General features: G+C 35.4%; 1 protein-coding gene across 1 annotated transcript; it reads right to left on the reverse strand.

The window, feature by feature from the left end:
- Positions 1–9,934: 9,934 nt before the first annotated feature.
- Positions 9,935–13,161, reverse strand: LOC100792339 (EIN3-binding F-box protein 1). The gene is made up of 2 exons (XM_003522865.5): positions 12,819–13,161; positions 9,935–12,372 (listed from the first exon to the last, which is right to left on the reverse strand). The coding sequence occupies exons 1-2, from the start codon at positions 12,841–12,843 to the stop codon at positions 10,445–10,447; spliced, it is 1,953 nt and encodes a 650-aa protein (XP_003522913.1). The 5' UTR covers positions 12,844–13,161; the 3' UTR covers positions 9,935–10,444.
- Between the last annotated feature and the right edge of the window lie 2,067 nt (positions 13,162–15,228).

A 15,228-nucleotide genomic window follows, 5' to 3' on the forward strand; every position in this document is an offset into this window, starting at 1 on the left:
AATTTCGTGCTCTTCTCTTCCTCTCCCTTCATTCATCTCCTTCTTCCTCCAAGCTCTTATCCATGGCCTCCTATGGTGGTGAGCTTCTTCTAGACTCATCTTCTCCTTGAAGTGGCATCTCCTCTCTCTCTTCCTTCTCCATTCCGCTGTTATTCATCTTTCAAGAAGCAAAGGAATCCATTGATGAAGAAGATACTAGGCCTACAAGCTCCAATGGAGCTTACATCACTCATGGACAAATTTAACTTTCAATTTGATTGCATCTTCCACTATAGTTTGCATTTACTTTCTGATGTGCGCTAAGTGTGAGTGGCAGCATATGGAAATTTCAAGATGTTGTCAACTTTAGTCTTCTGATGTCCCTTTTTTATATGTGGAAACATATGGAAGAATTGATGTTGTCAGGTGAGGTGCATTATGAACCATTATGAACCATTATGAACTTTATTCTGAAGTTTAGTCCTTAGAGTCAAGTTCTTCATCATTCTGATGTAGACTCTAATACAACTTCATTCTAATGCTAGATGCTCTCATTGTAGCCTTTGATGTGTCGTCTATGTATAGCCTTGTTGTCTTGTACTTTTTCAAAACTAAGCACTAATAGGGAAGCCTCTTCATCATGCTGATGGGCTTCAAGGAATCTTCTAAGTTCTTTACTCTTGACATATGTTGTGAGACAACTTTTCTTAGCATCATTCTATGCACCTTAAAACAAATGATCATATATGCATCTTAATAAGTTTTACACTAAAAAATTTGAGCTCAATGTTGTTAATCATGTGGCCTCAGATATCTTAAGAAGGGGGGAGGGGGGGATTGAATTAAGATATTACAAACTATTTCCCCAATTAAAAATTCTACTTTGATTTTAATGCAAGTTCCAAGTTCCCTTAAAGATTAATTTCTAAATGATTATTCAAATTAAACAATTTGAATGTAAATGTTAAGCAACAATAAACCAAAGAGTTTAAGGGAAGAGAAAGTGCAAACACAGTTTTTATATTGGTTCGGCAAAGTCAGTTGCCTACGTCCAGTCCCCAAGAAACTCGCTTGGGAGTTCCACTATCTCACAAATCCTTTACACTTTCTAAAACACACAAGGACAAACCTTCCTCTGTGTTCGGATACTTTACAACAAGAGACTCTCTGTCTCTTAGCCCTTTGATTAGAAAGAGAAGAAGAAGAAGATGATCTCTCTTGAAAGAGATAGATGTTTACAATGAAGCACTCAATTCCTTATTGAATAACACAAGTGTTTGACCAAGGAATGTTGGATGATAAGAGATTTTTGTTTGAGAGGATTATGACTTTTTTGAACAGGGAAAACTCTGAGAGAATTTCGTGACCAAGTCACATATATATAGGCCTTTGATGGCCATTCAAAATTTAAATGAAAAGATGTGATTGTTGGGAATTATTTTCGAAAATCCTTACTGGTAGTCGATTACCATAATGGTGTAATCAATTACACAGTTACTTCTGAAGAGTTATGTCTCTTCACATTTGAAATTTGAATTTTTAAATAATGGTAATCGATTACCAACTCACTGTAATCGATTACACAACTTCAACTTCCAGTAACTTCCACTTCCAACTTCCAATAACTTCCACTTCCAACTTCAACTTCTAGTAACTTCCACTTCTAACTTCCAACTTCCAACTTCCATTTTCAACTTTCAACTTCCAATAACTTCCACTTCCAACTTCCAACTTTCAACTTTGAAATTTAAATTCAAATTTCTTATGGATGTTTTAAAACATTCCAAATCACTGGTAATCGATTACAAGCCATGTGTAATCAATTGCATGCTTTCTAAAACATTTTAAAACATTTAAAAGCTTTTTAGAAAGCATTTTGGCCACTGGTAATCGATTACAACCTTTAGTAATTGATTACCAGAGAGTAAATCTCTTTTAAAAACAATTTAAATCAAATCCTTTGGCCAAACCTTTTGATGTTTCAACTTGGAAGATTCTAGAGGTTTACTTGATCATATATCTTGGATTTCTTGGATTGAATAAAATTTGAGAAGCGCGTTCCTTTGGCATCATCAAAACATCTTCTTGAAGCCTTGCTTCTACAAATGTTAGTCATCACATACAACTATAACTCTTAAAATTTGCATTGCTAATGATTTTTTATAATTAAAACCAAGGATGTGGATTCAACAATCTCTCCCTTTTTGATGATGACAAACCCTTAGGAGTAAATATAAAGGGTAACAATACCTTTCTGAACCTTTTAATATTAATTTCATGGGAGTACATATCAGTTCTATTTCATATCAATTAGTGGGGCATATGAATCCGTATAAAATACGTTTGGTTTTTGGTGTGGTAACCTCGATGAGTGTGAGAGAATTGCAAGTCGATGTGTAACGTAGCTCCATGTAGAGCTTGTAGGCCTTGGATCTTCTTCATCAATGGAGTCCTTTGCTTCTTGAAGATCAATGGCAGCATAATGGAGAAGGAGGAAAGGTGATTGGAATCGCCACTCCAAAGTGTAGCATAAAGGACTACAGAAGTGAAACTCAGAATCAACAAAACAATAGCAAGGGAAGCAGAAGAATCATTCCAAGGTTTCATACCTTAGAGAAAAGAGAGCAAGGAAAACCCATAAAGAGGCTAAGGACACCGAGAAACACTTCATCATTGCGGGCAGGTCTGTTCCACCAAACAACAGTTCCCACTCAGTTAAATAATGATAAGATCTCCAACTTCATAGTACATTATTTATATAATTTATAATAAATTAAATTTGAAATAACAAATATAATATAATAATATAACGATGATGCATTATGAACCATAAATATAAGCTTATCCTTCCCCAGCGAAGACGAGGAGCCGCTGCCACTGCCGCCACCGCCTGAAACCTTCTTCCTCCATCGCGTCTTCCTCTTCCGCATCAAGCTCGCTAAGCTTTGCACCTTGCTTCTCTCCCTTGTCCCTCCCTCACCCAAGTGAGCCACTAAGTCGTGTAACTCGGACGAGTCGTCATCGTCCTCCTCCACCTCCCTCTTTCCTTTCTCCTCTGGCTACCATCAATCCATCACCATAAGCCACGCAACACCGCCACCCCTTCTCCTCCCCTTACACGTCTCCACAGACGACACACATAACAGAAAAAGACAAATGAACATCAACAACGCAAAACTGTCACATAACAGAAAACACAAATGAACATCAAATAAACAAAGGAGATCGAGAGAGAGGAAAGCGAAATAGAAAAAAAAATAGACAGGATTGAAAGATATGGGGAAAAAGAGGGTCTATTGTTTACGATGAAACCCCAAATCCGCCGTTGAGTCCATGTCGGTAATTGAAGAGTTCAAGAAGCTTCTGTTGCTCTCTGATGGGGCTCTCTTCTTGGTTGAATTCAAACTCTGGAATCGTGGCACAAAAGTAGGGTTTCATTGGTCACGAGAAGGTTTGAGAATGCATTTCCTATATATATGCGAGAAATAGGAATGAGAAAGGACGCTAATTTTAAAGACGGTCTTTAATGAACCGTATTTGAACCCGTATATTTAAATACGGTCTTTAGTAAACCGCCTTTAAATATTTAATTTTTAAAACTGTCTTTGTATATTTTTTATTATTTACGAAATTGTCATGTGTTTAAATTTAAGACGGATCTTAAGAATCGTAGTCGATTTGACGTCTTAAAATATAATTTTTTTCTAGTAGTGATGGTTGTATCTAATGTGACAGCTTTACAACACAAAAGACGAATTAAGAATAATAACATGTGTTTCATTAATAATCATAATCTACAAAACAAATCATTCACACTCCATCTTAAGCCCAATCCATCGCCCAAAGATAAAAAATATGACATCTTCCACCGTAACTTCATAAGCTTGTAAAAGCATATATATTGTTCTCTATACATCCAAGGGTAATCATAACAAAAATTTGACTTTAGTGCAACTTAATCAAAAGGAAAATCATAACAAAAATCTCCCCATCTTTTATTCTCCTTTGTGCTTCAAATTCAACATGAATGTACATTAATGACGAGGATGAAAAGCATTATATATAACCATTTTCATCAACCAAAAAGATTATTACCAAAAAGGTTGTACGGAGAGAGGTTAAGGTAAACTATAAACAAAAGTTAGTTAGTAAGACCATATCTGGATAATTTTGTTCATAATTTTTTTTTAAAAAAGAAAATACTAAAGTAAAATGAAATATATTTTTTCCATAAGTTTCTAACTTATGCACTTTTATTTTTATATAGAAACTCTTTAGCGTAACTTTTCTAAAAACTTATGTGCATAAGTTTGATTTTAACTTATGAGATAAAATTGAATCATTTTACTATTTATTTTCATTTATATGAATATTTAATATCTATAAAGAAAATTATCCAGTATGGAAATTGAACCACACAACTTAAGAAGCAGCTGCTAAAGGAGTTGAGGATTGAAGAGTTCCATGGAAGAAACTTGATGATTCTTTCGACGGATCTTCTTCTTCTTCCTCCTCCTTCTCGGCCTCCCAAAGGAAATGCGCGCAAGATGCTATAACATAACTGCAACATCAAAGCAAGCCTTTCATTAATTTATAGAATGAGTTAATCAATAACAACAGCATATAAAATTCACAAGTCAATAAGGAATCAGTTAATAATATTTCTTACCAGTCATCAAGGGAGGCTTTAACTGCTTGATCAAAGTACCCCTCAGCTCCACAAGTATCTTTTTGTGTTTGCCATATTAAATCTGCGTACATGGACAACACACCTCCATCATTTGGATTCGCCAAAATTGCCCTTTCACAGTACTCTTCCGCTTTCACGTAGTCCGCACGAACCTGCCATCAACAGATCAACAAATTAGACCATATAAAAAAAACATAATTATGCTTTAACTAAAGGCAGTAAAATTGACTAATTTTGTATCAGTGTTAATAGTCGCCAATTTAACCCTAGAAGTAATAAAATAACAAAAAAAATATTGAAAGTGCAATTCATCCGTCAATATAAAAAATCGTGTGTAAGTGATAATATTAACATATTGTAAGTGATTGTTAATCGGACACATAGGCATGCGACGTGTGGTGTCATGTGTAATATTTGTGTAAGTAGGATTACACGTTGAAATTTTTATTTAAAAAAGTAAAAATGACGTAAACATAGGCACAAACCCATTTTCCTCCTCATCCTCCAACCCCTTTCTTCCACCACACCTCTTCTTCTTCACCATGACCAACAAAGTCACACCACCACTCCCAAAACCACAACAACCCCAATCGCAACTGCACTCCAAGCCACCTTTGGAGAATCATCCAAGCTCGAAATACCCATCATCAACAACCAAACTTGAATTCGAAGCATGAACCACCATAACATGTTCTCGAAGTAGCACTAAAACAACGACAACCTTATCACATGGCATCATTGAACTTCTCGAAGGCCACCCTTTGTGCAACATTGTCGAAATCATCTTCCACACAAGTTGGGGTCCAATCCCTTCTTGGGTCAGGTTGAATTGATTTTCAAGGTGCAGTTCGAGGAGTTTCACGAGGTGCTGAAGACACGTGCCACCGGGGGGCTCATCGAGGGTAACAACGACGAGGAGAACAAGTGGTGCATCGCCAGTAGGAATGAGGTCATGCGGTTTCATTGCTTTGGTTTCGCTGAGGATGGTGGGGCCTACAACGGTGGTGGTTGTGCATGGTTATTTTCGGAGAAGAAGGGGGCAGCAATTTGCACTTTCTCCAACGTTCCACTCCCTCACCTCTGATGAACACTTCTAGGTTATTTCGCATCTCAAAACCCAAACCCCACTTCGATTCTCGCAAAAGGGTATCTCCAAAACCCAATAAAGTTTTAGTCTTTTCCATTGTCATTTTCCATTGCCTTCGCCTTTTTCTTCATCTTCTTGTCCTCGAGGCTGCCCTGGTGGTGGAGGTCGAGGAATTGCAGGGAGCATGTGGTGTGGAGCTAGCGACGGTGGTCTTCAAAGTGAATGGGGAACACAGTGGACTTCGATTGGGAACCCATGCGGAAGATGAAGGTCTTGGAAGCTTCATCACTGGAAATAGTGGAAAACAAAATGAAGAAGAAAATGATGGGAGGAAAGGAATTCAATAATTGTTTACCCATTTCAGAGACACGGTAACGAGTGAGTGAGTGATAAGAAACTAGCAAGTGAGAGAGGACAGTGTTATAACGCAAGCACCCTTTTGTCATTTGGGTTTGGCACTGGCAAAAAGTTAGGTGCTTGGTTCGGAGGAAAGTGGTAGCTACTACTATGGAGAAGGAGAAGAATGACTTTGTTTTTCTTTTTATTTTTTGAAAAAAAAAATTCCAAAGTGTAATTCTACTCACTCAAATATTACAAACGACACCACACATCACATGTCTACATGTTTGGTTAATGACCACGTAAGCAAATAACGGATTCCCACTAACAGCAGGGACCTCAGAAAAAAGTTTTCAAATATTAGGGACATGATTCAAAAGAAAAATTTATTAGGGACTAAATGCAAAAAATGAGTATATATTAGGGACCAAAAACATAAAGTTATGAAATTACCATGAGAGATTCTCAAAGTGACTATAGTGTTTATAATTTTTAGACATGGAGTCACTATGATTCCTACATCGGAAGTTGAATGTTTGATCGCCATCAAACATTGTATGTGATAAGTAATTATAAAGGTGACAATTCGGCATAGAACAAATCATGAAGAGAAATGTAAATGATCTAAATGAGATTTGTCCCTCCTTTATTACATTAGTAATATTTTGGGCCCTCTTGATAGAGTAAGACAATTATGAATGGTTGTGTTAAATAAATTAATATGGATATTGATCTCATTTATTCTAATATCTCCTCGAGTATAAAAAAATTAAATAAATATATTTTGATCTATGCCTTCTATTTAATTATTATATCAGACAAAGAGACTAACTTATATAAGAACATATATTATAAGAGGTTTTGTCAAATCATAAAGACATTTTTCTTACTTGGGTAATAGTGATGTGTTGCTAGATATAACTTACTATTTATAATATTAAACTAAATTTTATATTATTGTCGATATAATGAGAACTTATAGAGTTACACTTATAGATAGATCATTTTGGAGGGAAAAAAACATTAAGTATAACAATAATGTTTCTTATGAATTGGGCTCATAATGTATGAGTCTCATTTAAAGGCATTTTGGGGGTGCCAAGAAGCATTTCTTTGATATGTATGAAGTAATGGCCTATTGTGATTGCAATGATAGCAACACGCCGGTAAAGGAATATAATAGGCATCTGTTTCTTGTACTTTCTATTACATTCCAAAAAGTCCATTTCCAAAATGTAAATTGGGAGTGCAATAGGAAGTGTAAGAAACAAAAGTGGGAGTGTAGGAAACAACATCACATAGCCAAGGCTGCTTGGAATGTAGGTAAAGATCAAGTGTTTGGGCTTGGTTTTGCTGAATAGGGCCCTTTAATCAACAATGAAGAGTGTTGCTAGGTGCACCCAGCATTATTGCTGGAGTACCTAGCATTCTTTGAAAATGACAAAACTGTCCCTGTTAATTTCTTCCCTTACGGATCAAGTTGATCCGTAAAAGACTTACAGATCAACTTGATCCGTAAAAGACAATAATGTTGGGTGCACCTAGCAACACTCTTCATTGTTAATAATAACAATATTATCAAAGGTGATTGCTTAGTTTACTAATCTAGAATATTATTCCTCTTTATCTTTTCTCGACTAGCTGTCCCAATGAAATCATATTGTTGATAATAACAATATCTGAGACTTGATGCTTCCATTCACGCGATCATAGAAAACACAGTCAAGTTTATTAATGAACATTGCAACCATCTTTTTTTTTTTTTTTTTTTTTTTATCTTGAGTAGAGGTTTCACAGATGCAACCTCTATTATTCTCCATCGCTAGCTCATTTCCGCATAAGCCATTTACAAATTGTCATAAATTTAAATGTCATAATAATAGTAATAAGATACTAATAATAGAGGTGGAACAAATAATAAGATAGGCAAGTGTTAAAAACTATAAATTGCATTATTGTTGAAAAATAAATTTGCAATGCATAAGCAAGAGAACCTCCTAAAAAAAGGATTTGATTGTAAATATGTGAAGCCCGTTCCACCACCAACGCCCTTGAATATTAGACCCCTAGTCATAAAATTGCCTAATGCAATCACCTTGATCTACACATCAGATGAAGGAAAAAAAATGCTAAATAATCCAGATTCCATGTTTGGTATATTATTCTAGATTAGTAAACTAAACAGTAAATTAACAAGATTTCAAGAGCATAAGAATGAGCAAGTGCAACATCCAGCAATACAGAAGAGACTTAACATATACAATGTACTATCTATCTAGAGGCAACCATCATCCAGGACATAGTAAAGGTATTCTCAGGAAATCTTAGCATAAAGGATATGGCCCAAAGTAGCGAGGCCTAAAGGATTGTAACAACCATTTCTTAATACTATTAAATCTTTTTTCCCCTCCTTTATATATAAATAATTTTGTAAGAAACATCATTCAGTATTCATAGAATCAATGTTTCTTATGAATATTTTTAAAATTTAATAACTTATTTGGTCGTTGTTACTTGTCCAATATTTATGTTTTAATCCTTACATCCAAAATTACTCGTTTTAATCCTTACATCGTATACTTTCTAATCCTTTTAAATCTTTGTTATTCAAAATTGTAGAGCTATAATGGATTAAAAAGTTAATATGTAGAGATTAAAATCTGTTAAAATGTGTAAGGACTAAAATGAATATAGTTTCTGGGTATAGAGAGTAAAATATAAAAATTATGCAGGTTTCAAGATCCGCTGCGCGGATTTCTTGAGAAACGAAGTCATAGGCACATAGGTTTCAGGGCCAAACTGACTTCCCCAAAAGCCCTCATCCATAAACGAGTTACTGGTACAAATAACATAAAGAAATATTGTGGGAGAGCTATACAAGTGTCGTGCTGCTAGGTGAAGCAGCAGAGAATGCTACACCCTAGATGGCGAGAGTCCAGTAGCCGAAAGCATCACTAGCTTATGAGTAAATATTTTTCTTAGAAAAATTACATACCAAATATGAAAAATTAAGGTTTACTTTTTTTTGTTCTTACTGATCATGATATTTGTATGAAGTATTTATCACTCAAATGCATGACTAAATTTTATTAGAATTGTGAACACACACAAAATAAGGTATTTTCTATCCAACATTTCATATTCAAAGTCAAAAATCGAATATTGAATCACTTGATTAAGGAGCACAAGTTGTTATTATTTGTATTAACAAATATTGTTCTATGGTGATCTATGTCCTGTTTATTAAAAATTGTTTGAAGACATCACTTTTTTTATTTCAAAATCTGTTTGCTAAAATAATTTCGATGAATTTTATCCCAAATCTATTAATTTTTGAAATTATTTCCGACATAAGTATTTTTAAAAAATAGAAACAATTTGAAGATATTTCCTCTTTTTTTTTTTTTTTTTACTGTTCTATTCAAGTGCTTTTGATATAACTTTTTTTTATAAAACAAAACATTAAATAAAGCAAGTATAACCTTCCTAACTTTAAATCATGCCAAACTAAAATATTTCCCCTATTCGAACAGCACCTAAGTAATTCATACGATCAATATAATTAGCAATCTGTGTCTTATCTTCATCCTATGACTCAAAAGTCAATTAATACACGTAAATTTACAATTCTAAACTTTTAACTTTGAGTAATTGAACGAAGATTGGAGAATGCACATTCGATGGCTGCAGCAGTCACCATTGCAATGATCTTCAAATATATTTTTGCAAGGTTGAAACAGACTTAAATCTACCTTCCCAAACTCAACAGCACCCTTGAATATTAGACCCCCCAACGCAATCACCTTGATCTACAAAGCAGATGAAAGGAAAAAACATGCTAAATCATCCAGATTCCAGCTGGTTTGGTATATTATTCTAGATTGGCAAACTAAACAATAAATAACAAGATTTCAAGAGCGTAAGTATGAGCAAGTGCAACATCCAACAATACAAAAGCGACAACATATACAATGTACTATCTATCTAGAGGCAACCATCAACCAAGACATAGTAAAGGTTTTCTCACGGAACCATAGCATAAAGGAAGTGGCCTCAAGTAGCAAGGCCAAAAGGGTTGTTGTAACAAGCATTTCTGTATGAAAAATGCTTGAAAAAAAAGGGCTAAAGAAAGGATCTATCATAGTTCCCTGGAAAACAACTATGTCAACAAACTCCCACCCAATCCACCCTAGATAGGTAGGTACATCTGTCCAAAAAGTATGTGGAATGTCGCCACCTGTGAGTTCATTGCACAAGATACATTTACTATCTATCCTGAATTTCCAGATTCGGTTTTGTCACTTAAATTATATCTCCTTCCCTGATATTGCAATTGGATGGTTAAGATATTAAGCCAGAATATCACATCTCCACAAGTTCTCCACTAGGAACTCAACTGTGTTGCAGCCAATTGAATTGCAGTTTTGAAGATTCAACCCCACCAAGGTCTGGCCCAACTTTTTTAGGGAAGGCGCACTCTTGTTTGTTACACCAGAACAGTTTGACAAAGAAAGCACTTGCAAAGTAAGCTGTTTGGCACTAGAAAGAACAGCTATACCGGCATCAGTGATTGCACACTTTGACACATCTAGATCATTAAGCAGAAGGCAGTTATCCGCGATTGCAACCAAGCTTGCGTCGGTAATCTTCCTGCATCCATCAAGATTTAGCAATTCGAGGGTTCCTCCGTGTAGTGTGGCCAATACTGAAACTATGTTATCCGTCAAATTCCAGCAGCCGACAAGGTTCACCTTGACAAGTCCCGCCTCACAATTCTCCAAAAGAGGAACAAGGCCGGCATCAGTTAGACCATAAAGTCCGGTCAGATCAACATGCTGAAGTTGGGGGCACAATTTCCCAACCATAGCCAGGCTAGCATTTCCAACACCAGGGCAGTTATGAATGGATAAATGTCGGAGAGACTCGCAAGGAGGAAACATAGATACTTCCAGATCTATATCTTTAACTCCCTTGCACTTAAGAAGGGTGAGAGACTTTAAAGTCGATTTGAAGTTTGAAAGGGCACAAATAATGCCAAACTGGTTGATGTTGTTACACTCCTCCAAGTGCAAGCTCTCAAGAGAGCTTGCAACTTTGCTAAATGCTACCAAACCATTGTCGGATACAAAGCAGCATCTGCGCAGAAACATCTGCTTTAGGTTGACACAACCTTTACCCATGGCTTCAATGCTTGCATCTGTTATCCCTCGGCAGGAAGAAACTGTAAGTGACATCAGTTTCTGCAGACTTTGAGCAACACCCATGACCCAAAAGCCCCTTTCAGTGACATTTTGAAGACCACAGAGGACCAAATTTAAAATTGCCTTTCCATAGTGGCCAATGACAGCCAGAGAGAAATCTGTAATGTTTAAATCCTGAAGCTTTACCTTTGAAAGGTGAATAGCTGAGGATAATAGACTTGATACTCCATGATCCCCAACAAGAGGACAATCCTTGATAGAGATGCATTGTAACTTGGGGCAAGACCTGGCAATAGCTTGCAACCCCTCGTTTCCAATCTTCGGACACGATTCGATATTTAAGGTGGTCAAGTTGGGGCAGCCCTTAGCTATTGCAATTAGACTTTTGTTGCTAATGAAGGAGGCCTGGCATATGTCAAGTTTCTCCAACATATGGCATCCTTTTGCTATCTCAGACAGACCCTCATCACCAACAGAAGACACATTCCACAAAGAAAATGATCTAAGTGAAGGGCAACCATGAGCAACTGCTGAGAGGCCAACGTCTGTGACACCGCGAACAGAATTGCTTCCTCTGATAGACAGCTTTCCAAGTCCCCCGCGGGCACTAGTCCCAACTGCAATTGCAGCAAGCCTTACATTAGTTGCCTTCTTCCCTTCCAAACACCGCGTTAAGTAGCCATTGTCTTCAATACCTTGATCCTCATCCACTGAGGCCATTTCAACATAACCGGAAGCAGACCCCTCAATCATCTTATCAGACTTGTGAATTTCAGCTTTGCAGATACTGCTCATGAGCATAAGCCACCGCTTAGACACGTAGGCACAAGAGCTCCTCTCTTTGCCACTAGAGAGCCATCTGAAAACCTCAAAAAGGCATTCATCAGGAAGGACATCAATGGTAGGCTTTTGATCTTGCTCTCGCCCTAGAAATTCGAACGCATCCAGGGCATTGATTCGAGCTCGCTTGCTAGGAGTGTAGTAGTACTCATCCACAATTGAACCATAAGTACACAGGCGACCCAAATCAATGGGATTTTGACAGAAGGAACCCCCATGATAGAGCTCATCATCACCTGCAAAACCCATCCATAAATGTTAAAATCGCTCCAAATTAACATACATTATTTCTAAGAACCAAAAAAACTATCCATCACACATGCACCACATAAAAGTCTTCAGTAGAACATTAATTGCATATGTATTTCCCACCAAAATAAAAAAGAAGTAAAAAAAAATAAAAAATCAATCCGTGATCTCAGTTACAAACACTGTACAACTCTTATTTCAACAACAACAACCTCCAGAAGTTTCCATCATGTATATACATATGCAAGCAAACATATATTATTAGTCTTTCTAATCCTAGTCTGATCCAAACGCGCCACGATCCCAATTCCAAATTAAGAAAACTTTATTTCCAAGAACCAAAGAAACATTATTTATCTCACATGTACAACAGTATATAAGCCTTGCACCAGTTTTGAAACGATCAAAGAATAGAAAACCTTGCAACACTTACCACTATAATTGACAAGGGTAGGCATGACAGGCTCGACAAAAGGAACAACGGGAGCAGCTGAAAATCCTTACACCCAGAAAGTGCAACAGCAACAACAGAAGCAAAGGCCAAGAAGTGAAGAAGGGGCAAGAGCATTTGAGAGCAGAAACTAACCCCACAGAGCAGGGCAAAAAGAAAGAAGAATAATCTTTGAGAGAAGCCAAGGAATGAATGAATGGTGCTTGGGGTGTGAGGGGGAGGATGCAATGTAATATATACGTGTCGTGAATAAAGTTTAATAATAGAAAAAGAAAGAAGGTGCAAAGAAGTTTTATATTGCTACAAATTGCTTTTGGTGCAATGAATCATTCCCTGAAACCGGACGTTCCCCGTACATACACATACGCTCTCTCTTTCTCATACTAGTCCAACCAAACCAACCACCTAGGCATGTGTCATACCAATTCCAACTCAATAATGAATAATACTAGGCACGTGCTTCTCTTTCCAGCCCCCTTTTTTTTCTCTCTTGTTATGCTGTTTGATTTTTCTTTTCTTCTCTTAAATATAGTTTTGGTATATCATAAATTATCAAATTTTTGCTTTAGTTCCAATATTTTTTTAACAGAAATTTTAGTCCAAATAAATAAAATGAATGAAATGAAAAATATATTTAATCAAGTGATCGGACTCGAGTAATTAATGTGCTACAGTTAAGGTTGGATCGTTCGAGTAGTATCTGAGTTTAATAATTGGTAGAAACAATTATTGTATAAAACATGTAAGTATTAAATCATATTATGATCAATATGATAATAATTACTTATTATATATTGTTATCAAGATAAAAAAAATATCATAGGAGTATATTATATGTTATTTAATAATTAGCTATGTTAGGTCAAAAGACATCAATGTCTTAAGACAAATTAGGACCCTTAATTATTTAGATTAGATGTAAACAAATACAAATGTTAAAAGTTATTTCTTATGCACTATCAAAACATGTTCCGCGAAGTTTGCATCTGATGTTCCAGATAGTAGCAAGATGGAATCATGATCTGATACAATATTAGAGTTTTCATTAGACTTCATTTAATACTCTGTGTTTAAGATCTATTTTGCAAAGACATTCTCCTATGATTTATCGAATCATATGAAGAATAAATGAAGTCAAGTTCTAAAATTTTTCAATTTCCATCAAAAGAAGAGTTCTATTGCCCAAACATGTTCTAACACAAAAGGAAGTGGTTTCCTATTGTAGTGTTCAAGACACGAGTGACAAAGAGTGGTTTTCTAGCATGAAGAAGTATGTGCATTGAATGCACGCATTTAATGCCCCAACAACCACATTTTTCAGACACAAGCTTAAGAAAGGAAATATGTCTGTTTAGAAACAATGGATACTTGATTGAAGGGGACCTATAAATATCAGAAGCTTTGAAGGCATGGAGTATGAACTAAAGCGCTCATTATTTTGATTCTTTTTGTGAAAAGCTCTTTTTGCAAATTCTTGTAAAGTTTAGAAAAGCTCTCAAAATACTTTGTTCATCTTGAGAGAAAGACCAAATGCTGAATTTGTTTATAAGATGATAAAGTGTTAGTCATTGTGTAATCAAACCAACAAATCTTTTGTAACTTGTTGATGTTATAAGCTTGGTGTAAAACATGAGTTAAGGAGCCAAAAGTGACAATGATAAATACTTGTAACTTGTTGAAGTTAGTGAAACTTGGTGGTTTGTCAAGAATTGGACATAGTCTCGGTGGTTGAGACGAACTAGTATAAATCTTTTGTCTTATTCTATTTATTCTCTCTTCCATTATTTGAACTAACCTATGGTTTGAATTTGATCTTTTCTTTTCAAAAAATCTATTTGTTTTACAAAGATTTAAAACTATCATATGATCTATCCTGCAAAAATATATTATTTGATTTTCTTAAGTCTCATCAGACGATAACTTTATTGATTTAGAAAAAGTTTTTAAATTAAGTAAAAATCATAATTCAACTCCCCTTCTTGTGATATTTTCCTTTAGAAGCTAATAATGTGTTATAAAAACTATATATATATATATATATATATATATATATATATATATATATATATATATATATATATATATATATATATATATATATATATATATATATATATATATATATATATATATATATATATATATATACTAGTTACCTGAGTCATATTGGGCCAACTCGATTCGGGTCACCTAGTTTGATCAAACTCGGTCGGGTCAAGCTGGATTGTTTGTATTTTTTGTCCTATACCTTAATTGGATTGCCCAAAACACCAGGTCTTGATTGAACCAGTCTGATTTTTATAACTATTTCTTCAAGTACACATTTTTATGCCTGATTACTCTTCTCACATACTTATTGACTTGAGCATTAATGAAGTGTCTATGCATGCAT

Source organism: Glycine max, chromosome 4, assembly GCF_000004515.6.
Source record: "Glycine max cultivar Williams 82 chromosome 4, Glycine_max_v4.0, whole genome shotgun sequence".
Lineage (NCBI taxonomy): Eukaryota > Viridiplantae > Streptophyta > Magnoliopsida > Fabales > Fabaceae > Glycine > Glycine max.

Coding starts and splice junctions, on each gene's coding strand:
- LOC100792339 (XM_003522865.5), bottom strand. CDS start 12,843: ATGCCTACCCTTGTCAATTATAGTG. Junction 12,373..12,818: donor TACCCTTGTCAATTATAGTG/GTAAGTGTTGCA, acceptor TGGGTTTTGCAG/GTGATGATGAGCTCTATCAT.